This window comes from Spizellomyces punctatus, assembly GCF_000182565.1.
Source record: "Spizellomyces punctatus DAOM BR117 chromosome Unknown supercont1.9, whole genome shotgun sequence".
In the NCBI taxonomy this organism is placed as follows: domain Eukaryota; kingdom Fungi; phylum Chytridiomycota; class Chytridiomycetes; order Spizellomycetales; family Spizellomycetaceae; genus Spizellomyces; species Spizellomyces punctatus.
Genome location: NW_015971545.1, coordinates 228,561 through 250,973, shown reverse-complemented (window position 1 = coordinate 250,973; position 22,413 = coordinate 228,561). Strand labels below are relative to the sequence as shown.

The 22,413-nt window shown below is 46.8% G+C and overlaps 9 protein-coding genes across 9 annotated transcripts; 5 read left to right on the top strand and 4 right to left on the bottom strand.

Annotated features, from left to right (window-relative positions):
- The first annotated feature begins 8 nt into the window (after nt 1-8).
- Nucleotides 9-2,554, top strand: SPPG_05461 (uncharacterized protein). The gene is made up of 7 exons (XM_016753674.1): nt 9-247; nt 303-405; nt 472-668; nt 730-817; nt 905-1,163; nt 1,222-2,211; nt 2,287-2,554. Exons 1-7 carry the CDS (start codon nt 40-42, stop codon nt 2,425-2,427), a joined length of 1,986 nt encoding a protein of 661 aa, XP_016607246.1. The 5' UTR covers nt 9-39; the 3' UTR covers nt 2,428-2,554.
- A 607-nt stretch (nt 2,555-3,161) lies between these two features.
- Nucleotides 3,162-5,360, top strand: SPPG_05460 (uncharacterized protein). The gene is made up of 4 exons (XM_016753673.1): nt 3,162-3,390; nt 3,477-3,822; nt 3,905-4,456; nt 4,520-5,360. Exons 1-4 carry the CDS (start codon nt 3,357-3,359, stop codon nt 5,124-5,126), a joined length of 1,539 nt encoding a protein of 512 aa, XP_016607245.1. The 5' UTR covers nt 3,162-3,356; the 3' UTR covers nt 5,127-5,360.
- Nucleotides 5,247-6,678, bottom strand: SPPG_05459 (uncharacterized protein; the record flags this gene model as incomplete). The annotated part of the gene is made up of 6 exons (XM_016753672.1): nt 5,247-5,539; nt 5,599-5,778; nt 5,857-5,980; nt 6,046-6,180; nt 6,234-6,366; nt 6,444-6,678. The coding sequence occupies 6 exons, from the start codon at nt 6,676-6,678 to the stop codon at nt 5,480-5,482; spliced, it is 867 nt and encodes a 288-aa protein (XP_016607244.1). The 3' UTR covers nt 5,247-5,479.
- Nucleotides 6,679-8,528: 1,850 nt separating this feature from the next.
- On the top strand, nt 8,529-9,593 carry SPPG_05458 (uncharacterized protein; the record flags this gene model as incomplete). The annotated part of the gene is made up of 3 exons (XM_016753671.1): nt 8,529-8,762; nt 8,817-8,968; nt 9,083-9,593. 3 exons carry the CDS (start codon nt 8,529-8,531, stop codon nt 9,591-9,593), a joined length of 897 nt encoding a protein of 298 aa, XP_016607243.1.
- A 1,057-nt stretch (nt 9,594-10,650) lies between these two features.
- On the bottom strand, nt 10,651-15,358 carry SPPG_05457 (uncharacterized protein). The gene is made up of 13 exons (XM_016753670.1): nt 14,978-15,358; nt 14,859-14,920; nt 14,662-14,802; nt 14,425-14,590; nt 13,726-14,364; nt 12,993-13,666; nt 12,779-12,930; nt 12,515-12,724; nt 12,304-12,452; nt 12,226-12,234; nt 12,024-12,164; nt 11,403-11,954; nt 10,651-11,334 (listed from the first exon to the last, which is right to left on the bottom strand). Exons 1-13 carry the CDS (start codon nt 15,330-15,332, stop codon nt 10,706-10,708), a joined length of 3,879 nt encoding a protein of 1,292 aa, XP_016607242.1. The 5' UTR covers nt 15,333-15,358; the 3' UTR covers nt 10,651-10,705.
- Nucleotides 15,359-15,451: 93 nt separating this feature from the next.
- Nucleotides 15,452-16,793, bottom strand: SPPG_05456 (uncharacterized protein). Its single transcript, XM_016753669.1, has 5 exons — nt 16,639-16,793; nt 16,533-16,561; nt 16,189-16,456; nt 16,028-16,132; nt 15,452-15,960 (listed from the first exon to the last, which is right to left on the bottom strand). The coding sequence occupies exons 1-5, from the start codon at nt 16,786-16,788 to the stop codon at nt 15,862-15,864; spliced, it is 651 nt and encodes a 216-aa protein (XP_016607241.1). The 5' UTR covers nt 16,789-16,793; the 3' UTR covers nt 15,452-15,861.
- Nucleotides 16,794-17,608: 815 nt separating this feature from the next.
- Nucleotides 17,609-19,869, bottom strand: SPPG_05455 (uncharacterized protein). Its single transcript, XM_016753668.1, has 4 exons — nt 18,581-19,869; nt 18,374-18,522; nt 18,123-18,303; nt 17,609-18,065 (listed from the first exon to the last, which is right to left on the bottom strand). The coding sequence occupies exons 1-4, from the start codon at nt 19,840-19,842 to the stop codon at nt 17,798-17,800; spliced, it is 1,860 nt and encodes a 619-aa protein (XP_016607240.1). The 5' UTR covers nt 19,843-19,869; the 3' UTR covers nt 17,609-17,797.
- Nucleotides 19,870-19,958: 89 nt separating this feature from the next.
- On the top strand, nt 19,959-21,070 carry SPPG_09278 (uncharacterized protein). The gene is made up of 4 exons (XM_016757436.1): nt 19,959-20,046; nt 20,135-20,368; nt 20,428-20,576; nt 20,639-21,070. The coding sequence occupies exons 1-4, from the start codon at nt 20,031-20,033 to the stop codon at nt 20,741-20,743; spliced, it is 504 nt and encodes a 167-aa protein (XP_016607239.1). The 5' UTR covers nt 19,959-20,030; the 3' UTR covers nt 20,744-21,070.
- An 85-nt stretch (nt 21,071-21,155) lies between these two features.
- SPPG_05454 (uncharacterized protein) lies at nt 21,156-22,177 on the top strand. Its single transcript, XM_016753667.1, has 2 exons — nt 21,156-21,495; nt 21,568-22,177. Exons 1-2 carry the CDS (start codon nt 21,163-21,165, stop codon nt 22,015-22,017), a joined length of 783 nt encoding a protein of 260 aa, XP_016607238.1. The 5' UTR covers nt 21,156-21,162; the 3' UTR covers nt 22,018-22,177.
- The last annotated feature ends 236 nt before the right edge of the window (nt 22,178-22,413 follow it).

The following is a 22,413-nucleotide window of genomic DNA, read 5'->3' as shown; positions in this document are numbered from 1 at the left end:
GCCCATCTCTGCAACATTCAACATTCCGAATTCGTAAAAATGGCGGATGTTGCAGGGTTGAGAAGACGACGAGACCAGGAGGAGGAAGATGTAGATGGGGATCCTAAAAGATTGCGAATCGATTCTCAGGAGCGCAGTGAAGGTGTTGCCCCTCAAGCGATACCCGCAGACGATGACAGTGACGACGATGTGGGGCCGATGCCCGAGGCTCCAGATATTAGCACGACGAAGAAAAAAAAGACAAGAGGTGAGAATGAGCTAGCAGCGGCTTTTGCCTGGTGCTCGTCAATAATCCACCGTAGTTCTCATGCACGAGCGATTGTACCTCGACAATCTCCCCTCGGCTGATATGTATGAGAGAAGTCTTATGCACAGGGACGTAGTCAACTTTGTCGCCGTAACAAGGTATACATTAATCATATTGGATTGCTGTCGACCCTGTCTCTTTTGACCCACAGTTGCATTCGACAGAACGGACTTTTTAATTACAACATCGGTCGACGGGCACGTGAAGTTTTGGAAGAAAACGGAAAAGGGGATTGAATTTGTGAAGCATTTCCGATCACATTTGGGTGCAGTTGTTGCTATTAATGTGAGCGATGATGGTACTCTTCTCGCAACTGCGGGAGCGGATAAGGCCTTGAAAATATTTGACGTCGTAAATTTTGGTGCGGACAGGCGATGCCTTCTTCCAGCATGTATCCGTCTCTCATTAGCTAAATTATATAGATATGATCAACATGATGAAGTTGAGCTACCTTCCGAATGCCGTGTGTTGGGCGTATCGGAAGGGCCAGGCGCAAGCGCTACTGGCCTGGTACGTGACTACTACTCTTCCACTGTATCTGCTTTTTACATCCCTCACGACGTCCATGCTCATGTTAGCAACCCAAATCATCCATAGCTCCGATCGAGAGTCGTCAGCCATACATCTATATGATGGTAGAGGTGGCCCCGATTCACTCTTCACAATCAACAATTTGCATGTCGATCCAGTTCATATCATGCGTTATAACCCGGTAGCGGATGTGATTGTCAGTGTGGATAGCGGAGGAATGGTCGAGTATTGGCATCCCGATGTGGATAGCGGGTATACTTTACCTAGCCCGCCTGTGGTTGACTGGGAATTCAAAAGCGACACTGATCTTTATGAATTCAAAAAGGTGGGCACTTATTGTTTGATTCTGGGAAGATACGATATACTGAAACAAACCCTTTCAGGCGAAGAAAGCACCCTCTTCCCTGACCTTTTCGCCAGATTTTTCTAAATTTGTCACATTTGGATTCAGTGATCGACAAATTAGAGTTTTCAATTTCCGTAGTGGCAAGCTGATCCGCAAGTATGATGAAAGCTTGACTGTAGTGTCCGAGATGCAGCAGGCTGGAACCGCCATATACTCGTTAGACGACATGGAGTTCGGACGACGCTTGGCCATTGAACGAGAGATAGAAAAGGTGAAAGGTGGACAGAGTGCGACAGCAAATGCAGTTTTTGACGAGTCGGGCAACTTCGTGATATATCCCACACTTCTTGGGATTAAAGTAGTGAATATTCGAACCAACAAGGTGGTGCGGCTTATCGGCAAAGCCGAGACACAGAGATTCCTGAATGTGGCATTATATCAAGGAGCTCCTCGAAAGAAGGGACTGATTACACTTGCAATGGCGGCGTCGGACAATCCGGTGTACAAAGAGACCGAAGCTCTGGATCCGACGCTTTTTTGCACGGCATATAAGCGGAACCGGTTCTACTGTTTTTCGAAACGTGATGCCGATTCTGAGGAATCAGGTGGCAGCAGCACAGGACGCGATATATTTAACGAAAAGCCTTCTCGCGAAGAGCAGACCGTTGCGGCAGCACAGTCCAATCTTTCGCGCACACTTGGAAGCTCTGCCATAATTCATACATCTTATGGCGACATTCACGTTAGATTGTTTCCCGAGTATGCCCCCAAGGCGGTCGAGAACTTTGTGGGCCTGGCGAAGAAGGGCTATTATGATAATGTGATCTTCCATCGAGTGATCAAAGGATTTATGATTCAAACTGGGGATCCTTTTGGTGATGGTACCGGAGGCGAAAGCTTATGGGGTAACGATTTCGAGGATGAGTTCAACCGTGCGGTCAAGCATGATCGGCCATACACCTTAAGTATGGCGAATGTTGGACCCAACACCAATGGCAGTCAATTCTTCATTACTACAGTGCCAACGGTGAGTGCGCAGTCTCATACTGATTCTCATGCCGCGGTGCGGTGAATAATGCTCATGGTTTGATCCTGTATATAGCCATGGTTGGACAATAAGCACACTATTTTCGGACGAGCTACCGGTGGAATGGATGTCATCCAGCGTATTGAAGCTGCCAGGACAGACAAGACGGATAAGCCCTTTGAAGATATACACATCTTGAGTATTGAAGTCCGGTAGAATAAAGTGTACATATAACTGGTCTTGCGTGGCGATTGAGTATGCTCTAATTTAACCGTCGTCTGTGAGCCCTCTAACAATCAAGCTCAACAAATGCTGCAAAACACCTCAGTGGCTGTATGGCGGAAGCCTCGTCGACTAGTGAATTTTTTTGATTCCGTATTGAATGTGTATTTCAAGCGCGGTGGTGCGCAGTAGTCTGTCCGGATTAGCGTTGGTCAATCCAGGCGGGAAATCTCATCACTTCCGTTGAAGATCCAACTAGCCGCTCGTGCATCCGCCGCGCAGCGGCGGGTTTTTAAATTCAGGAGCCACTTTTTCGCCGTGAACCTTCCCGTCACGTTCCCAAGTTTACAGGAATGTGTTGGGCCGGTTATATCTTTTCCGGGATTGATACAACCCACGAGCGCAGTTATCGATAGCGGAGTTTAAGAATCATTTACAGAATGATTTGCGTCTTTCACCAAAATCCCCTTCATGCCGCATTCCAACTTCCAACCTCTCATTGGCACATGTCCGTAGCGCGCAAAAAGAACTCCGCGTGGGCAGGGCTTTTGTTTGCGTTCGCCCCACTAGACATCCGCGCACACTTTTAGAAGGTTTGCTTATCTACATGCGACTGAGTATAATAATGCCTTGGGTGTCCCACATCATTTGTATCGGCAATGACGCTGTGGGGGTTGCCTACTGCGCCTTCCCCATAGAAGCTTTTTGCTGCCTTTGTCACTTTTTTTTTTGTCTTGGCGGGACCGGATGTTCAAGCCACTTGCAGCAATCTGATGTGCCCAAGTATTGAACACTGAAGGACATAAAAGGGGCCGAGCAACGACTCCGCTTCCGTCGTCCGCTAGGTTACCACCTTTCTGTATATGCTTTGTACTATATTGTGTCCCATCTGAAATTACCATCGACCACTGGGACCACTTGAGATGGCGAACATTATGGATTTAGTTGAAATAACAGGTATTCCTCGTCTTCTCGCAGCACGTTGGCCTTTTTGAAGAGGACACTTCACACATTAACCTCCACGGGTTCCTAATATCTTTCAGCAGACGAGCCCTCTGCAGCTCCATCGCCAACATTCCCCTTTGCATTACCCGCTACTTGTGTACGCAGTCGTCTTCCATCATTCGACATGTATTCTGTTGCCAGCGGTTCCCTGCCTTCTTCCGAACTTTCCACGGCTTGTTCATCTCCTGTTGCCAGTAAACCTACCACAAAGGATGGATTTACTCTTTTACTGGAAGCGGCCTTCTTGGAGGACAAAGAAAATACTGTCAAGAAGCATCAGCCTCCTACAAATGACACACCCCCCCGGTCTCCAAATCGTTGCATTACCCATGGAAATTTCGAAGGGGAGATCACTGTAATAGGGGATTATACGGCACCTGTAAGGTAAGAATATCGACGCTGTTAGCATTCTACAATCCAGTGTTTCCGTGCTGTATAGCATTGATCTTACTAATCGTCTCTGTAGAATTGGATATGGCCCCAGGTTTACTATTAATCTTGGCACTGCTTCCCAGCAACGTCCTTATATTGTCATTGAATGGAACCCGTTTGCCCAGCGTTTTGAACTTCGTGTATGTGGACAGGGGACCGTGACGGTCGGGATCAATACATTTAGTCAGAACAGTCATCCGGCGGTCTTGGAAACGTTCTCTACCTTTCGGCTGGACAACGCGCGATTCTGCTTCCTTCGACCAAATGTACCTTCACCAATTGTCACTGGGCGACATGCGGGATTAGCTCTTCCCTCTCGGTCAAGTGATATCTATTGCCCTCGCATCGCGGGAGCAGTTGCCGGATGCCCTTCCTATCTTGGCTTGGCTATATCAGGGGTTTGCATGAATGGGTCGGCCGGCTCATCCGTGCTCAGTAAAACACCAAAGGTGCCTTGCCCTATAACTAGGACTCCCGATCCATCAATGGAGCCCATGGACATGGATCGTGTACACATGCGGCCAAACTTGTCTTGGGCAAACCTGATCATTGGTGCATTCAAATCGTCTGGCAAGACCAAGTTACTGTGAGTTGAACAGCATACTGTAAATGCTTCATCATTCAGTGCCTTATAGTTCAGATTTGATAGTGTCTCCGACATCTACGCCGAAATCGCTCGTACACATCCTTATTATCGGGTGAGATCGGGCAAGAAAGGACATAACTGGAGGAACGCGGTTCGACACGCTCTGTCTGTGAACACTTGCTTCTTCCGTCTCAACGAGAACGAGTATAAAGGGGGGTATTGGTCCTTCTCTGAGAAAACTGGACCAACAACAGCCAGAAGATGTCCAATGGCAACACAGCGCACCGAGCGACAGGGTACTGTTGACAATATGGACAGGAAAAATATCACCAGCGCCATCACCAATCTTTTACCTTCTCCGTTACCTTCCCCTGATATTGATACTGGATCTTGCATTCATTCCCCTTTCGAGGTCTCCCAATGTACGGTTCGAGCAGCCAACAGTAACTCGACTTCGAATGACTCTACGCTTCCGCCCATCATGAATTCGCTCCACAAGCTTCCACCTTTGGGCAATGCGCTTCCTACTCTCAATTATCTGACAACCATCGATATTGACATGAAGAACCGTCTGGAGGACGGTACCGCTGCCGCTTCGATTCGGAAACGTACCTCTTTACCTTCCAGTACGAATGCTCCGAAGAAGAGTCGTGTTGCAGTTGTGGTCTAACCACACTGCATTTCTTGTAGATACTTCAAATGTATATTGGATATAAAAATATGGGTCGTGTGGTAAATATGCTGAGGAAATGAACACATCGGTGACTTGAGGACAGTGTTCTATAAAACATGGCGCTAACTGATGTATTCTGTAAATTATTAATTAAAGCAAACTTTGATATTAATTATCCTGAAAGGCACTGGTGGATATCGATATCCTAAATAATATAAATAGTATATACAGTACATGTTCCGATAGGATTGGCGCAAGTCTTCCACTTGGAATGCCATCATGGAATGCCTGGAATTTGAGCCCCTATTGTGCAAATAGCGCCTAACCGATCAGATACCAGCATTCGTAGCTCATGAAATACCATGTGCAATAGAGCTGAGCACTGCCTGTTTATTCTCTATAAGGCGTGCCTAAATGCAAAGCGAATCAGTAATTTCAACAGAACAATTCTACTGAAGAAGGTGCGTACCAGCTCCTGTCTTCGCTCGGTAAGCTTTAGTCGAGCTAGCGCCATGTCTGGAGGCAAATCGCAGAAGCTTCGCAGAGTGATGTCCTTCTTTTCCAGTTCATTGGCCATCGCGTCAACCTCAGACTGCAGGGCCAAGATGGTGTCATGACGATAAAGATCGATATCTGGGGGTATAAGAGCCTATGCAGGGTTATCAGAACAGAGCCTCGAGAATACGCAGTCAAGGGCCCACATAGACTTATGGAACGGCGCCCTCACCTCTAGCTCGGCCAGCCTATTGTTATATTCGTGACCCTTTTGCCGCAGAACGTCTGTATTTCGATTGTATTCCAGCAGCCGCTGGTTATCCACTTCTTCCCCCTCTTGGAGTTCTGAAAATATACTAAGAACGATCGGTTCTCTCAGAAAATATATGCCAAGTATAATAACAACATTCTTTGCACTCACCTAGCCACTCGTCCAGAATATTCATCGACGTCGTGCATTCGCCGTTCCAGCGACTCAAGTAGCTTTGCTTGACGTACATGGTTTTCTTCAGCCTCCTGCTCTTCTATGAGGAGATCTGTCATGGCACACTGGAAGCTGTTTCGCGTTAGGAAGTTCCAAACCAACCAACTTGGGTAGCACTGGTATACCTGACAGCATTTGTTTCGCCAAGTCCTAATATCATGGCTAGATTTGTCAAGGCATCCAAATTTGCTTCGCCGCCCTTCGACAGGTGCTGTCTACTAACTCTCAAAGTATCAAGGATACTGGACAGCCGTTTTGCTACAACATCAGGATTTTGCAGAATTCACGCTTGAGCTCCTCAATCTAGGGATGACCAATCTTGCTACACTCCTTACCTTCGTAAATATAGTCAGCTTCCAGAATCTCATCTGCCTCGGACGTAACTTCTTTGAGCCCTTCACGCTGACAGTCACGGGCAGCGATCCCTTTCAAGAACCTGACGGAAGCCGACGACGAGAGCAGCTCATCCAGGTGGTTGGAGGCAGTTGCGTCAAATGTTTCGGGGTGATTGGTAGAGAGCGACGAGAGAAGGTGAGATAGCTCTTCCGGATTATCTGCTTCACCGTTCATTTTCGCTTGATACAACGTTGCGGGCTAGATCCCTCATGCATCTGGCTTCGAGACTTCATGCAATTGCATTGGTAGTGTCACGTGATGAATCATCGACCACAGCGTGCATCTAACAAACAGCTTGCTGCGGGCTTCCAGCTTCCAGCATCCCATGTTGGCTTAAAGTCACTCCAGTATACTGTGACGACGATAGCATAATAGGTAGATAAGCGAATAATACCCTCCGAATGCAGTTTCATCCCTTGCAACCCATTTTAGTTGATAGTTGCAGCATGTCAAACAATAGCGAAAATCAGGGATAATATATCATGCTGATGACGAACGTATGAGGGAATCATTTATATCCTTCAGTAAGGGAATATGTATAATATAGGACAGATGTTGTGCGGATCTGATTTGTAGAGTGCAATGTCCAGCTCTAAACCCGGATGACATCCAGCTTGGGCGGGGATAGTTTTCCAATGGGAATGAGAGTCAGAAACGATACGGAATTTCTGGACAGGCGGCGACCCCATTTTCACGCTGGCTTTGGGCCTTGGTCAATTGTCTACCCCACTTTGTCTCGATATTGCATTACTAACTGATTCTTCTTTTAGCTAATATATCCCTTCCCGCCCAGGTCCCATGCTCCTCCCATTGCTCCTGGCTAACGTTATGGGCCTTGCATTCTGTGTTTGTATTAATCACAATAATTTGAGACAGCCAAGCTAGAGCTCGTTCCTTTATTTAGTAGAGTTATTTTAATGACCTTGAGTCCGATAGCCCTCCATGCACGTACAATGCTGATTATTCTTGGACAAAGTTATTTTGGCAATCATACTTAGGATGTCACTTTGCATCCTCAATCACGATTAGCTTGGCGCTTATCGTCATGTGAGTTATGCGTATTGATAATTAACAAAATAATAATGCAGAGTTGACGATAATCTCCATTGTCTTAAATGCTTGTCCCCCATTGACATTCTTTAAGTTAACCAGTGGCGTGCGCGTGACTAAGCCACTAATTGTGGTCAGCCGGAGAAACTCGACTCCGTCCCCCAGCGCACGACAGTTACCTACGTTCCTGGAATTCTTATCGTGCCATATCGTAAACAAAACAGACCACGCGTACAATTATCGGATCGTCGGACTTTGTCACCCACTTTTGGTTCATTCAGCGCCTGCGCCTTCTGGTTTGTTTGACTGTTTACCTCGACCCTTGGATTCCTCTGAATGATGTTAATCCCTTGGCACATTATAATCGAGATTCTAACTTTGGATTCAGCCATGGCTCAAGTTGGATATTATGAGCGGTTCCAACGGGAGTCAATCTTTTCTGGTGTGAATTGGCCCTGGCTCACCAACCAGCTCAACGGTGACAGTCGTAAGAGGGACATTCTGACGCTGGGGACGCGGCTGCTGAAACCACACTGTTCGGTGGTTTGCAGCATGAATGAATTCCTCTAGCTTCTTGCTGACTGCACGCCTTTGCAACGTCGTAATCCCCCTGAACTCCCCTGGTGATGGAGCGTGCATATCATTCGCGTGCGGATCCAGCCAAGTCAAGTGTTGGCGAATGCAGACATGTATTGGTTCAATTACTCAAATACGCCCAGCAACTATTGCTGATCCTGCCCTCCCCCATACCTTTCGGAGTTGTTTTGTGGCTGGGAATGGCAGGATGCAACGCCGCGTATTGTTTCTGCTTGCTTTTGTTTATGCTCAGCGTGCGTCCCAGGCCTCGTCTTCAGTGTTTGGGGACTGAGTGAGCGTGCATAAAAGCCTCGCTTCTGACCGTCTCCCTAGGACTGAACATCGTGAATTCACTTCCGTTATACCTACTCCCTCTCTTTGTTTAAACTTTCATTGCAATGGACAACTTTGAACACATTGCCAACATATCGAAAGGGGGCACGATTGCCATAGTGGTAGTGTGTATCACCTTTATTGACCAGATTGAGAAAGTGAGGAACAAGTTCCTGCTTGGTTCCATCATTAGCTACGCCTGCTTGATGTTCATCGCGACGATAACCGTGAGCAAAGCGTGGGAGAGCCTCATCGTTGGGAACTTCGAAAAGTTTGCGAACCTCATGATAGTCACCCAGGTGAGTACCGAGTACGCGTTACGAGGTTAACTGATTCTAAAAGTTGATTGAAAGGTCACCTACGTTGGTGCCTTTACGTCGCTCGTATTTCACAGCGCCTATCGTGCGACCTTAATTCTGGCTCCAAGGTTTCCTCATACTGCGAAAGCGGCGACTTGTGTGGCCTTGACACAAGGCTTCATTCACGGGGCAGCTTCGTACTACTGGTAGGTGTTAATCTGCGTTGATCGGATATACTATCCTTGATGATGCGCTGTCCGTTTCATATTTGTCATATAAATGGTGAGAGGACAAGCACTTACACTTTTTTCATTGCAAAGGGGAATGAATATCAAAGCAAACTACGGAACGTTGCGATCTGAGATCTCTTCGAGGATGGAGATCGTCGTTCTGATTTACTACAGCCTCGTCGAATCAATCCTATTCTTGATGATTCAGTACAAGATAATTCAAGTCAAAGCAGCCACTCTAAAATCCGGAGACACAAACAAGATTAAACTTGTGCTCTACGCGAAAGGGCTGCTGAGGTCCGCAGCCTACATAGTGAACATTGCACTCATTTATGTTTCGCTCGGGAACATCATTCCGTACTTGAAAAATTGGAACTATCCAATTCTCTGTCCATCCTTCATTTTGATGATTATTCTCACGGACTCGACTCGTTTCCAAGAGTGCATTGAAAAGCTTTCTCCCAGCACGACGACGACGACGACATCCAACTCGAAAAAGCCGACAGATTCAACAATAGCAAGGACCAAGACCACGGATGACAAAGGACCTACCATTATCGCTTCAAAGCGGGATACTATGAGCGAAGACCACAATGTGTGAGCAGAGGAGCAGAGCAGGTATGATATTATATGCTGCGAAAAGTTAAAATACCTTTGCATCGGAATGGCTAACGCGCAGTAACTCGCTTAGATTACGTGAGCGTGATCAATATACCACGGCGCATAAAAGATACCCAAAAACGGAGGCCGATCAGACAAACATTAGAATTTAAATGAAATGATGTCTTACTATGGCTCTGGCAATAAAGCATTTATTTCAAACTGCAAGACGTTGCGAATAATGTGTTGGATATGATTGCCCTTTTTTTTTCCGCAAGACAACGTCACTTTATATCTAGGTTCATGACCGCCTTTGCGGCAGATCACTAGGCATTTGCAGGTGCATGTAAGTGGACGACGTTGTAAAACACATTTGTCCCGCTGCAGACATAAGAACAATAAGTGCTCTTGTAGACTCTTTCCTCCGAAAACCTCCTGAACACAAGAAATGGAACATTTCTGACAATGAGCAGAAATATATGATCCCAGCGAGCGATTTGATACGATTGATGTTCCCGCAAATCAAGAGAGACAAGCAAATGCCAAACCTCATGTGCTGCCATAAGCGAGATGGAGCGGCTGCTGATCAAACCCATATCGCGGTGCGTTATTGCTCTCTGAATGCCGGTAACTCAAGAAACATGCAGAGTTTGGCACAGCCGATGCCCTTTCCGACCCCATGTGTACAACCATTCGCTCTTCTGATCGGAAAATTTATTGATGATAGCTCAGTTTGGTTCTTCGACGCACTTGTAGATGCATTAATACGACGACGCGCCAATATACTGAAACTTACAGACACACCTACCGACAAGCTGTCAGTACAGATAGAGTCTCAGTACCATTCTGCCATTCCGCCGTCGAACTTCTGAGCAGAATCGCTGCTTGAAAACGAAATCAGTTCGCGTTGCGGTTGATACCGGGCGGACCCTTTGAATTCTGTGGGCGGTGTTGGTCCGTACGCGGTCACAGAAAGGGCAGGCAAGAGTCAACACCGCCCACAAAATTCAAACTCTACCACGGTACCTCAATCACGCCTTAGGACTTTGGATACGATGTTGCATTATTTGCATAATTCTATTTTGCAGGTAATCTTTTAACCACAAAAGTGTATTACAATTTTTCTACTTCCATTTCTTCCTCGTCCTCTGCCAGATCACATACTCCGAACCATGTCAACTTTCTCAGCGCGCTGCAGCATAGGATAACTTTTCCAATAAGGGAAGGTAAACCCATGAACATGAGACATAAACTCCTGAATCGAAGCTGCCATTCCATCACATCTATGTAGGCAACTCCTCGAACGAACTTTATGATACCTCCATACCAACCAGTGAGGACAAAACAGGAAAGCAAGAAGAGTACCTCCAGCAAAAATGAGTAAATGTGGATTTTCGTCACAAGTTCCGCATTACCTTGCCGTGGAATACGTGGGGCTAATTGGAAGTATGCAACTCGGCTGATACTTTCGAACATTTGCTGTGGCAGAGCTCGCACCCAGGCCCAATTAAAGCGGAGATAAATCGCCGACCGGAGAGAAAATATAGAGCCGTGAATATCGCCAGTTGTGCCACTTGCAATCGCTGCTGCTTGCTCAAGGTCAGGTTCTTCCGGCGGTGCAGCCTTGTAGGTATGCGGAAGGGAGTCATGAGGAAACTGACAACGATACGTGATCGTGCGAGCGATAATATATTCGAGGATGGCTCCAGGAATAAAGGTAAGCAGCGCCATAATGACCATCTCTGAAGGAAAGAGATATGGAAATAGTTTGAAATAGTTCTCAACGGAAAACTGACGGCAATATACTTACGGTTTGGATGATGAATGGTCGTTGAATCCCAATCATACTTTCCCTTCATTCTCCAGCCAACAATGTAGACCACAAAGGTAATGCAATGATAAGCAGCGACTAACAGCACCGCAATCTTGAAAGCCCGTCCGTCCTGAGAATTGGTTCTCTTCACATCAGTTGCCGCACGTCGCCCTTTCCCAAATTTTGTCTGATATAAAGCCTTGATCAAAAGACGGGCAGGCGAGTCGACGCCCGTCGTTCTGGTGACGAATGCACACAAGGCGATGAACATCAAAATAGCGTACAAGGTCAGCAACAACACATTTGGGACCACATTTTTTCGATAGGCATTTGAAACCGCCTCGGAAAAGTCTTTCGATGTGTCCAAGGTGCCGTTTCCTAGGGCTTGGGTATAAAAGGATGTGCCCAGCATGGAGTCAAAGACTTGACGCAACCCTCTTTGTTGAGCTTCCCATTGATAAAGGGCCTCATCTTGGTTAAGCGAGGTGATGATCTGTGTTGAGATTTCATGTCGAATGCGCCCTATGTTATTTGCTGGCATTGGCAGACCTGGAGGGAATAAGCGTTTTTAGCGGAGGGTCGGATGAACTAACTCTTTTGTTACAAGTGGGATGATACCTAGCAATGCGCAAATGGTCGGCGCTACGTCCACAGAATTGAATGGATTAAAAGGATCCAGTGCTCGACGACCCAAGTTAGAGCTCTTCATATACGTCAGCATGAATGTGTTCATTAACACCGGATTGGTTCCTCCATGGCCTAATAAAACCGCTGTCAGTAGGCATAGTGAAAATGCAGAAATTAGTTGAGCTAGGCGTACCTCCTGAATCTACATGCAAGAATAATAGAACATAAGTCAGCAACGGTACCGTCTTCCATAGCAGACTTCGTTTCTTACCTACGTGTCCATGGTCCGCAACAACTATGACCACAGTATCATTACCGATATTTGTGAACACATTTCGCAGTATCTGTGCCTTATCCGAAACCGCTTTGTTGTAGGTATCCAGTTCATTATATTCTCTTGTCACGCCGGAGAGATGCCCCCTATTCAAATGTGGATTAAAATTCAGAGCATCTTTGACTGCGTACGTCAAGTATAGTATTACCTTTCATCAATATCCGAAAAATGAGCCAAATAAAATTCATACTGTTGTCTTCTGGAGACTATCTGCTCAACAGCATTCTCCCGCTGGGTATCAGCAAATTGGGAGTTAGCGACACCCTGTTGGTATCCAAATCCTGCATCGTTTGTTCCCATGCTCGTCAGGTCCAAGTAACTTTCGACAAGGTCACCAAACCAGCTAGATCCAGTCAAACTACACACGCGAATGTCAGTATCTGATACTCAAAAACAAAGTAAATGCACGTACCCCGTTGTACGGTTGCTAGTAAAGGCCAGGGAGAAGATACTGTCAAATGAGGAGAGTTGAACGGCCGCATTGCCAATTACTCCTGTCATCCAGGGTGGACTTCCCGTAATGAACGTGAGCCAGTTTGGAACCGACATGCTAGGAAGTTGCACCTGTGTGCGGCAAGAGCGTGAGGATTTGCCTCCTCAAATCTGAAGTTACGCATGACCATTACCATCATCGGTGCTACCATCAAATCATTTTTGATACTTGGGTCCTGTAGCAAATCTTTGAAATCCTTGTTGGATTGAAGATGGTCTGCCCGCATTCCGTCTAATATCACTAGAAACGCTTTCAATCCCGTTGGATTTCCCAGTTTCGAAACGCCTTGCCGCTCCTGCTCTCCAGCAACCGTTTGTCTGAGTACTCCCAACTGCTCCAAGTTTAGCATTGGGTTCTGATTCGTGATCAATCTCCAAAGCTCCAAGCCCAATACCACTCCAAGGAATATCGTAAAGGTAATCGACAGTGTTCCAAAGAACTTCCACGATACCATGTTCTTACGATATAACGTATCTCCCCTTGAGTTCGTCATCTCCAAATGGCGGTGCCGGAGTTCTTGGAAACTATTCTGAATTTCTCGGCGCATTCGACGATAATGTGAGACCATCTTAGGATGCATGTGTAACCAGGTGAGCTGCCCTATTCTTAAAAGCATTCCTCCACCAGTCAACAAAGCCCGAGGAATCGATGCCGCGCTCAGCGACAGTACGTCGAAGAAGCAGAGAACGATCATCTTGTATGTGATGAACCATTTGGTGGTTTCGCTGAAATCGACAGTGACAGAATAAGATAGGTATAAACATTTCACGCATATTAAAGCTGTGAGGACAGCGACAGCTGTTTGAACTGTAACGGGATGTGTAAACATTGCGCGCTTCGGTGATCATAGCATGCTCCAAACTTACTTGTGTTCAACCATCCATCGTCTTTCATGGTATAATCACTTGGTAACTTTACAAATAATAGTAAGACTGCTAAAGCAATCTCCACCGCGCTCAGAAAAGCAGCTATTGTGGCAATCTTTCTCGCTTCCCTGTGTTGAAGTTTGATGATGGGAAGCTTCTCCGCATCCAACACCAGATTACGGATTATATCCGACGGAGCTACCAAATTACATCCGCCGCTAACGAATTGAACCAGAATCTTTTCTTTATACCCTCCTAGCACCGTGGCTAGTGCATACTCCTCGTTGACGATCCGCGCAATGATGGGCTCGCCAACACGAAGAGGATCACGCGATGACCAGTGTTGCGTTGGAATGACGACGAAAGATGACGGAGCGAGATGTAGCGGCGAGCCATGGCCGGATATTGTGCACTTTATCTTGTTCAATGGCTGCGCGGAGTTCATTCCAGTGGATGACGTGATGTTAAATGAGTCGCTTTCGAGACTCTTCCGAATATGTCCAATGAGAAAGCGCTTCCCAGTGCGCACAAGAATACGCTGTTTACGCTTGGGACTGGCTGTGTCGTCACGACGTTGGTTTGGAGTTTCACCAGAAGAATCCATCGTCACAACTCTTGAGTATTTGATGTTTTGATTCTCTGCAAAGGTATTTGTTTACAAAGCTCAATTTCATTACAGGATTCGAAGCTGGAACTGACCATTTTCATTTATCACTTCCTTCACGCCAGCCATTTTCATGATGCTTCCTACTCGACCGTGGCCAGTCATCAAGCCAGTTGTGCTGCCGATCGTACTATTTGAAGCACGAGCAGATCGGAGGCTCTGTAACTCTTTGCCTTGATCGCTATCTAAAGCTCTAATATTCTAAGCTCAAACGAACGTGTTTCAGAAGTTCTGATAGCGATGACATCTCAATATCGCAGGGTTCACTCTACCGGGGCAGACCCGTCAAATGCGATCGATGTGTTCAACTTTCCTCCCTTCACGGGCTGTAAGCTCCCGGGCATTTGGGCGACCGTATATGCGGAAGTAAAACCTAAAGAGCTGTCGCTCAATGCCCGTGCAGTCAGGGACACCTTCATTTGACTGTTAGGATGACAACTCTATGAGGCAGGCAGCATTAGAGGCTCACCCTTTTGCTGTCAGCACTATGATTATCCCCATCGTTGAACAGTTGATCTTGATCGTCGCTAACTGGCATAACTTTTGGCTTACTTCTCCCAACTAGCTTCGCGCTAAATGATGACATACTGGCTGTTCGGGATCGCATAGTAGGCGATTCGACAGTATTACCTCGCTGCCGTGCTTCCGGCGATCTTACTCCAGCAGATCTGGGTGTGGAAGTGGTTTCCCGCCTGGGAACAAATATGTTTTGAAGTGCGCCGCTATGGGACCCTTGCTCATGCATTGCGGACAACTCAATGTCAGGCCGTTCATAGAGGGGGTTGACAATGTAACTCTCATGATTATCGCCTTCATCAGGAGATTGGGCTAAAATTGGCGATTTGAAGTCACTGGGACGATCTTGTTGCTCCGTCTCGAAACTAACGGGTAGTGACCTCGTAGCGATCTTGTCCTTGCTTGACCGCTTGCGCTGCGATGCCATATTCTTGCTATGTCGCGGGAAATCCTCTTGAAAAGCAGGCGGGGAGGGCCCTATAATGGCGGGAATTTAAATTGTGTAGCCGCGGTAGTGTTTGCTTACATCTAATTCCTGACCCGCCAGGCAAAAGCCCGTAAACAGAAAGACGAAAGAGACGGAGAAACTGGCCAGATGCATTACGTAAGCTACTCAATCAAAAGTTTAGTGTTTAACCTGTGGTTGGATGAACCTCTTCAACATCCAATTAGCACAATTCTTGATGCTGCACCGCTATTTTTCTCACAAGCTCTAACTACATGAGAGAACTAAGGACTTTAGGGGTTCATAGTCGTTGAAATTCATCAAATCGATGCGTTCCTCGCCAACGTAGATCCGTTGTACAATGTTGCGTATTCGCGGATGCCTCAGCGATACGGTGACCCTTAATATCTACATATGTTATTTTTACTAGCTCCAAAAGCTGGGTTATTTACGACTAGTCAAAGATAGTGATGTCAATGCTGGGATTTGAATATGATGCATCAATTCACGTTCATTTAACGCGCATTGATTCTAAAGTCTTTTCGGCCGTCTGTGCAATTATTTCGCGTTCTTCCTGCCGGGCGGCATCATATGATATAGTTTGTTGATTCTGTAGGAACCATATTGTCGTGAGTCGATGCACGACACGGAACGGCAACATAAATGAGGGAACCAACCATTGGATTTTCGGGCGATTTTTTCCATTTTTTCTGAAGAACTTGTTTGTACTGCGATAGTCGCAGACCCGGTTGCTCTGCCTTTAGGATAGGCATCTCCCTCTCCTAGTTATGCTACTTGAGAAACCTGGTGGCATTCATTCAACAGATATGTATCATACCTCGAATGCGGCCCAAGCACTCTTCATCCTTTTTTCTGGATGCCTTTCTATTTTATCCGAGGACTTTCCCTTGGCTCCCGTCGCTGCGACATCCATCAGATCAAGAGCGGCATCTATGCCACTAGCAGCATATTCTGGAATATCCGCTCGAGCATCTGCAGCATATTGCTCAACACGTTCTGATCGCTGAGCAGCCTTCTTTGCAGATCCCTTGACAGGCGCCTTTATCGATGCCAGCTCCTTTTCTTCCGCGGCAAGCATGGCTTCCCTATAGTGAGTTTGAGAGATAAGGCTTGTCGTGAAAAAACGGCGCCAATTCTACATAATGTCAAGATAATCTTTACCGCTCCTTCTTCCTGGCAAGAGCCTCTTGCTAAAATGGAAGGACGATCAATAGAGATATGGTACTGTATCTATTTCTAATAGATACATATTGTGATCCTTGCGTACCCGCTTTTCTTCTTCCAATTGCTTCTTTTTGCTGTCTTTGGCTCCGTCACTCCATTTCGCTGCCTCTTCCGCTTCCTTCTGAGCAGACTGTTTGGTCTTTTTTTCCACGTCTGCTGCTGCCTTTTGCGCTATGCGTTCTTTCTTTGCCATGGCCGGTGTGGTTGCGATTGGAAGAACAGCTTGGAAAGCCAACGATCGGTTAACTGATTCGTATGACTGCATCCGGTTTGATTGCAGAGCAATATCGTGGCTCCACCCAACTTAGTGTGGAGGTGCCACTAGAACTCATTATTATCCGGATTAATCCGGTTAGTCATATCGCATAATCAGCACCCCCTCTATCGCTCAGATTGGTGTGGCATGCATGTAATGTTTTTTTTTTTTTTAAACTGCAGTGAGGTGCATGTGGAAGGTCTATAAAAGGGGGGCCTTTGCTGTCTCTTCCCTCTTTCCTCTTTACCCATCCTCGACTCACAAGCATCTGCCCAACTCTCATCAATCATGAGAATGCCGCTCTGGTGTCGAGGACCTCGCCCTCCCGACAAAAACAACATAACCCCTTGCAAATGCTGCTACTACTATACTGCTACGATCGCAGGTATATCTTGCTGATTTTTCCCATGCGCGTTTTCTCAGTCTAATTATTCTAGTTTACCTTAGTATCTGAAAACATCCTCCGACTCAGAATTTCGGAATCAAGGGCTTAGTAGGATTTCTCTCGTGTGGTGGGCTTAGTTACCCGGTTAGAACAACCGTAATGTATCGCATGTGTAATTGGGCCTAGTGGTAGTTAGTGGAATCGTGCTGCTTTGCACGTACCCCAGTTCAACCCAGGCTGGAACCTGTAGCGAGTTAGGATAGGGGTGGGACTCGTTTGCAGGGTAGGTTATGAAGGGTTGGACAGGCTGGCTAATTGTAAATTAGACCGGCTGTAGTGGGTTGGAGGGAGAATTTGTCCCTAGTGACATTTTCTACCACCTGCACACTAAAAATGAAATTCTATGAGTCTATGATAAATGAAATACATGCTGCAGTACTGTTTGTAGATATATCTTGTAGCTAAAGTCCTGAAAAGCGCTGAGCCGCCCGACCCCGACAATATGAGGTAGATGCGGCACTCCAGCAGGAGTCACATTGTTGCTATCACCTCCGTCTACCTTTATTCCGCACCAACCTCTTCGTCCACGCCTTGTGTTGCTTTCACTTCATCCACCCCCAACAAAATCACATCTGACTCCCCCGGTGAGATATTACCATCCAATACATCCGCTAGCTTGCTAGCCTCCTCTGCCTTTACCCGCTCGGCGATAGCGATCTTACGAAGCTCTTCCTCTCCGGCAGCGACGTCTGGATCACTTTCGTCTTCATTGTCCTCCGTGACGTCGAACATGAGGAGAGGATCATTTTCGTAACAGGGGAACAGGTACCTGTATAAATTATGGTTGGCAATAAGCCGGCACCGACCGAAACTGGTTGTTACTCACTGAGGATCGGTCCAAAATTCTGCCTCTTTGTCAGGCAATTGCGAAAAATGCTGGGTGGCTTTCATATGCGCCGTCATCTCGGTCAAGTCTTCAAATTCGGCGCCACAAGCGTAACATCGACAAAGGGAAGTTTGCTTTCTGATGTAGTTAATGAGCTTAATTGACCCGTAAAAGTCCAGTCCTTGCAAGGAAATGACGGTGCGACATGTTAGTCCGGTATTGTAGATTTAATTTCCACCAAGGGAACTTACCCAATTCATGACGAACTTCTCTCAAATCAAACTTGTGATCATTCTTCATATGCTCATACGCGTCAAATGCCGATGGGAAGACGCACTCATCAAAAAGACACATCGTTGCATCTTCTGTGGTATCAGGCTCGTTCCAATCTTCCCATTCTCTACACAGACATAGGGATGAGTTTCTAGTTCCGGCCCTTAATGCAAAACCATACCTACTCTTCTTTCCGCTCCTCATCACTCTCATATCTCTCATTCTCGTATGCCTCCCAGTTCTTCCCAGGCTCCAGATAATTTATGATATAGAAACGGTCGTATCCTCTGTTACGCGGGTTGATTTTGAAATGTTTTTTCTTCCGCATGTGCTTACGCAGTACAGCGCTGGTCTTAAATATCTTCTCGCAGTATAGACACTGCAGCCCTGCCAACTTCGTTTGCAAGGTCTCCAAAAACGCACTCACTTCAACCAAATTGTCAGGTAAGCCAATGTTGAAACCGTGCTCGCTGAACATGTGTCGGAATAATAGTGTTCTGCTGTCACAGACAACCTTGCAAAAGAGACATTTGCGTGGTATATGGGACTCCTCGTTTCTCTCCCTTTCTTGAATCTTGAGCATTTGATTCAAATTGTCTCTTTGAAGCTTCTCCCGGAATACCTTGTCTTCTAGGTCCGAATCATGGCCCAAAATGTACATAGGCTTTCCATCTGGTGTTTTGTGGTCGGATTTGTAACCAACTTTCTCTATTCCCTGCTCACGAATACACTTCGCCCAGTGTTCAATGTATCTGTCCAGGTACGGTAAAACGTGATGGGCGTTCTTCACATCTACGCCATGTGCGGTCCTAAGATGATCGAGAGCGACCGTGGGATTCGTAGTCGGCTCCGTGCTTGGAGGACAGTCGGGCATTGGACAAAGAAAGATCATCGGTGTCCAAAATGTCAGCGGTACCGCCGGTGGTGCTGGAGATGAGGAACGGGTGGAGTCTTTGTCGGACTCTGACTCCGAACCCGATCCGTGCGAATGCGTAGATGATATGGAGCCTTTGCGCTGCGGAACCGGATCTCTTCCACGCGGTCGCTGAGCTGGAGCGGTGGACGCAGTATGTGGGCGAGCACCAGAAATTGCAGCTTGTCCTTGATTCTGAGATACCTCAGGGCGGAGGTTGGCTTCAACTTGCCGAGATCCACCTCGGGCGGTTGACGTAGCTCGGCCTCGACCCCCTCGCCCACCTCGGCCGCCACGACCCCATTTTTGTCCACCCGTCTTGCCGTTGGGACTTGAAGACCCGTGCACTGGTTTTCCTTTATTACCTGTCGCTTCGGCAGGTTTCGAGGGTAGCTTCTTGTGTCCAGCGCCTGTCACCTTGGTAAAACTGGTATTCGTTTGAGAATCGGCTGACGGTCCTCCAGATGTTACTGCAAGTGCTTGCGCTGAACTCGTTGTTCCTGCTTGTTCTTTCGTCTCAACTTGACCGGCCATGATTAGAGAGATCTCTTGTGGAAAGAGTCTGCAGACCAGTCCAAAAACGTAATATAACCGGTTTTAGGTCACTATGAAATTCAGGCGGCACAGCACTTTGGGCATCTGTCACCGAACCAACTTTCTCGCTCCAGCTCAGAGTAGATCACGATCTATACAAGCATTGAACAATAACCCCAGGCGGGCGAATGGACAAAGTGAAAGGTCCAGTTGCGTTAATATGCACCTTCCTACCTAGCGGCTTCATCCCGTACAGCCCTTGTGTGCTGACTGATTCTTGGCCTGGCCACAGCTACTCACACGGGAACTCGCGGACATGAACGTTATTTCTTTAATCCCGCAGACCCGGAGACGGTATCCAGAGCTGTATCGGAATTTGTGGCGGACTCGGCTACTTTTATAAGTGCAATCGACTGGACAGAACCTTTCATCGCCGTTCTCATATCGTTTCATGTACTCCTGGCACTGTGGGTCGTCCTAACACGGAACAACCAGACGTTAACAGCCAGCAACTTTGTCGCTATAGGTATTTCTTGGTGGTACTGTTGTGCGTGAACGATTACCTTACCTGTATTTGCTATATAGGCGTGTTAGCATTAGCTGCACAGCCCCTCAACTATCTGGCGTCACAGCATTGGGCAACTTTCTCGCGAACAAACTATTTTGATGCACAAGGGGTGTTTATGAGCATCATGTGGGCCGGCCCTTTGATGATCGAGTTGATTTTTTGTGTGGTATGTGCTGAGCCGAAGTCACAATGTCCTGGAATTTTCCTAAGCGAATGCTTTCGGGACAGATAATGCTAGTCCGACAAGCTGGGGACATGGTTGTCAAAGTTAAGCGGGAACAGCTCAAACGGAAGCCTACTGCGAAGTCGAAGGCAAGCAAGAAGGATCAGTAGTGACTATTAAGCTCCGTATATACTTGGTGTGCAGATCTCTAAATCGACCGGAAGGAAAGTACTCGTTGAAGATACTGGCAGTCATATTGCTACGAAGCAGCAAGCAAAGTATGGAACTTGCCTCTCTCACTATGTGCCCTTACGCGCATGTCGTACGTTTTCTGGTGGATCTCCAGATGTATGTAGCATAGATCATGTATATCTAAGAAGAGTGGCGACAAAGGAACCATACTCCTATCCCTTGTCTCCAGATAGTAATCAATCAATGATGTTATGGAGTAGATAATCGTTCAGTAGTTTTACAGAGTAGCAACAAATGAATTTCAAACTCGTCGAGAGAAACGTGTTGGTTCGCTAGGTGGCTGTGCAAAGTATATTTGCATTGATGTAATCCGTCCGTACAAGGTAGAACCTTCGACATGCGCATCTCAGTTCTGCCGATTGTGAAATCCCACCCGCAACCTCTTCTCAAGCACATTTCTATCCCTGCCACATCCGCCTTCCATCCTTCCGTAACACAACCCAACCTCGATGGCAAAGAGCGAAAACTTCTCCCTCGCCTCAGTGAACGTTGGACGTCATGGGCATCAAAGAAATGGGACAATATGAGCCGAAAACCAGCAGAGAGCGTTTCCAAGAGAGTCTGGATATGGGGAGAGAAAGTGAAGGATTTTATTGATGCTGATGAATGGTTTCTGAAAGGAGTCCCGGGAGTTGACGAGATTGATTGGGACCAGCTTCAAGGCGTTACGGTTAGTGGTGTTCGGCTTTGCTTTGATTGGGATCGCTACAAGAAAGTTTAATGGTGGTTACCTGTCATGTAGGTGCCTGTTCACTACCCTAAATCCCTTTTACAGCCACAAGTAGTAGGAAACTTTAATGACCTCATCAATCGCCGCACCCCCCTCCATCACCGTGGCCTAACACTCTCGATTGTTTGTCTGCCATTCTCAATGATGTTTGTCGTCTTTCCCGGACCCAATGTTCCGCTTGCATGGAATCTGTTTCGTCTCTACTCAAACTGGCGAGCCCTCCAGGGTATTCGAACATTGAAGAGATTGCAGACCGAGGACCGAATCGTCTATGTACAAGATTCAGCGCTGGACAAATGTTTAGAGACGTGGGGAGACAAAGAAATTATGCCTAGAGAGGTGGTGGAGATGATTGTCGAGCGTCAAGCCGCAGACGACTCTCTGATACGGGAGTGGGAGAGGGCTGTGAAACAAGTCACCCGACGCATGGAAAAAGCTGAAAGAATAGAAAAGGAATCATGATTATTTAATTATCTTTAGAGAAGGGACAAAGAGAAATGCTGGCTGGAGAAAGTGCTGTGGATCCAAAGAGAGCCCTCCTGATCTATTGAAAAGATGATACATTCATGGCCAATATTCACTCAGCCTATGCGTTTAAGATACTGATTAGAGGATGCAGTCATTTCAATATCTTTCCTCGAATACTCCCTACTCCGAGGAGAGTCGTTATAGAATTGAAGCCCCAAAGGCTTTGAAAGTTGGGGTAAATAGGACTTGAACCTGTTCAAGCAAGATTCAAAGTGAGGCTTGCGGACGCGTCCAGTCGGGCGTTGGGAGGCAAGCAACGATCTAGGCAGTGAAATCAGCACGAATCTTTGGGAATGCCGCGACAGAGACCCACAACATACGACCCTCCCT

What these genes read in the sequence shown, in the direction of transcription:
- SPPG_09278 (XM_016757436.1), top strand. An exon ending in CAGCAACTTTGTCGCTATAG is followed by an intron (nt 20,369 to 20,427) that starts GTATTTCTTGGT and finishes TTTGCTATATAG; the next exon opens with GCGTGTTAGCATTAGCTGCA. An exon ending in TCGAGTTGATTTTTTGTGTG is followed by an intron (nt 20,577 to 20,638) that starts GTATGTGCTGAG and finishes CTTTCGGGACAG; the next exon opens with ATAATGCTAGTCCGACAAGC.
- SPPG_05457 (XM_016753670.1), bottom strand. Translation starts at nt 15,332, where the DNA reads ATGGCATCGCAGCGCAAGCGGTCAAGCAAGGACAAGATCGCTACGAGG. An exon ending in GACCATTTGCGCATTGCTAG is followed by an intron (nt 11,955 to 12,023) that starts GTATCATCCCAC and finishes TATTCCCTCCAG; the next exon opens with GTCTGCCAATGCCAGCAAAT. An exon ending in GACCATTCATCATCCAAACC is followed by an intron (nt 11,335 to 11,402) that starts GTAAGTATATTG and finishes TCTTTCCTTCAG; the next exon opens with AGATGGTCATTATGGCGCTG.
- SPPG_05455 (XM_016753668.1), bottom strand. Translation starts at nt 19,842, where the DNA reads ATGGCCGGTCAAGTTGAGACGAAAGAACAAGCAGGAACAACGAGTTCA. An exon ending in AGAAGTTCGTCATGAATTGG is followed by an intron (nt 18,304 to 18,373) that starts GTAAGTTCCCTT and finishes TTTCCTTGCAAG; the next exon opens with GACTGGACTTTTACGGGTCA. An exon ending in GAATTTTGGACCGATCCTCA is followed by an intron (nt 18,066 to 18,122) that starts GTGAGTAACAAC and finishes TAATTTATACAG; the next exon opens with GTACCTGTTCCCCTGTTACG.
- SPPG_05461 (XM_016753674.1), top strand. Translation starts at nt 40, where the DNA reads ATGGCGGATGTTGCAGGGTTGAGAAGACGACGAGACCAGGAGGAGGAA. An exon ending in ATCTTTATGAATTCAAAAAG is followed by an intron (nt 1,164 to 1,221) that starts GTGGGCACTTAT and finishes AAACCCTTTCAG; the next exon opens with GCGAAGAAAGCACCCTCTTC. An exon ending in TCATTACTACAGTGCCAACG is followed by an intron (nt 2,212 to 2,286) that starts GTGAGTGCGCAG and finishes TCCTGTATATAG; the next exon opens with CCATGGTTGGACAATAAGCA.
- SPPG_05456 (XM_016753669.1), bottom strand. Translation starts at nt 16,788, where the DNA reads ATGGCAAAGAAAGAACGCATAGCGCAAAAGGCAGCAGCAGACGTGGAA. An exon ending in AATTGGAAGAAGAAAAGCGG is followed by an intron (nt 16,562 to 16,638) that starts GTACGCAAGGAT and finishes CTTCCATTTTAG; the next exon opens with CAAGAGGCTCTTGCCAGGAA. An exon ending in CTTGCCAGGAAGAAGGAGCG is followed by an intron (nt 16,457 to 16,532) that starts GTAAAGATTATC and finishes AACTCACTATAG; the next exon opens with GGAAGCCATGCTTGCCGCGG.
- SPPG_05454 (XM_016753667.1), top strand. Translation starts at nt 21,163, where the DNA reads ATGCGCATCTCAGTTCTGCCGATTGTGAAATCCCACCCGCAACCTCTT. An exon ending in ACCAGCTTCAAGGCGTTACG is followed by an intron (nt 21,496 to 21,567) that starts GTTAGTGGTGTT and finishes CCTGTCATGTAG; the next exon opens with GTGCCTGTTCACTACCCTAA.
- SPPG_05460 (XM_016753673.1), top strand. Translation starts at nt 3,357, where the DNA reads ATGGCGAACATTATGGATTTAGTTGAAATAACAG. An exon ending in GGATTTAGTTGAAATAACAG is followed by an intron (nt 3,391 to 3,476) that starts GTATTCCTCGTC and finishes AATATCTTTCAG; the next exon opens with CAGACGAGCCCTCTGCAGCT. An exon ending in GATTATACGGCACCTGTAAG is followed by an intron (nt 3,823 to 3,904) that starts GTAAGAATATCG and finishes TCGTCTCTGTAG; the next exon opens with AATTGGATATGGCCCCAGGT.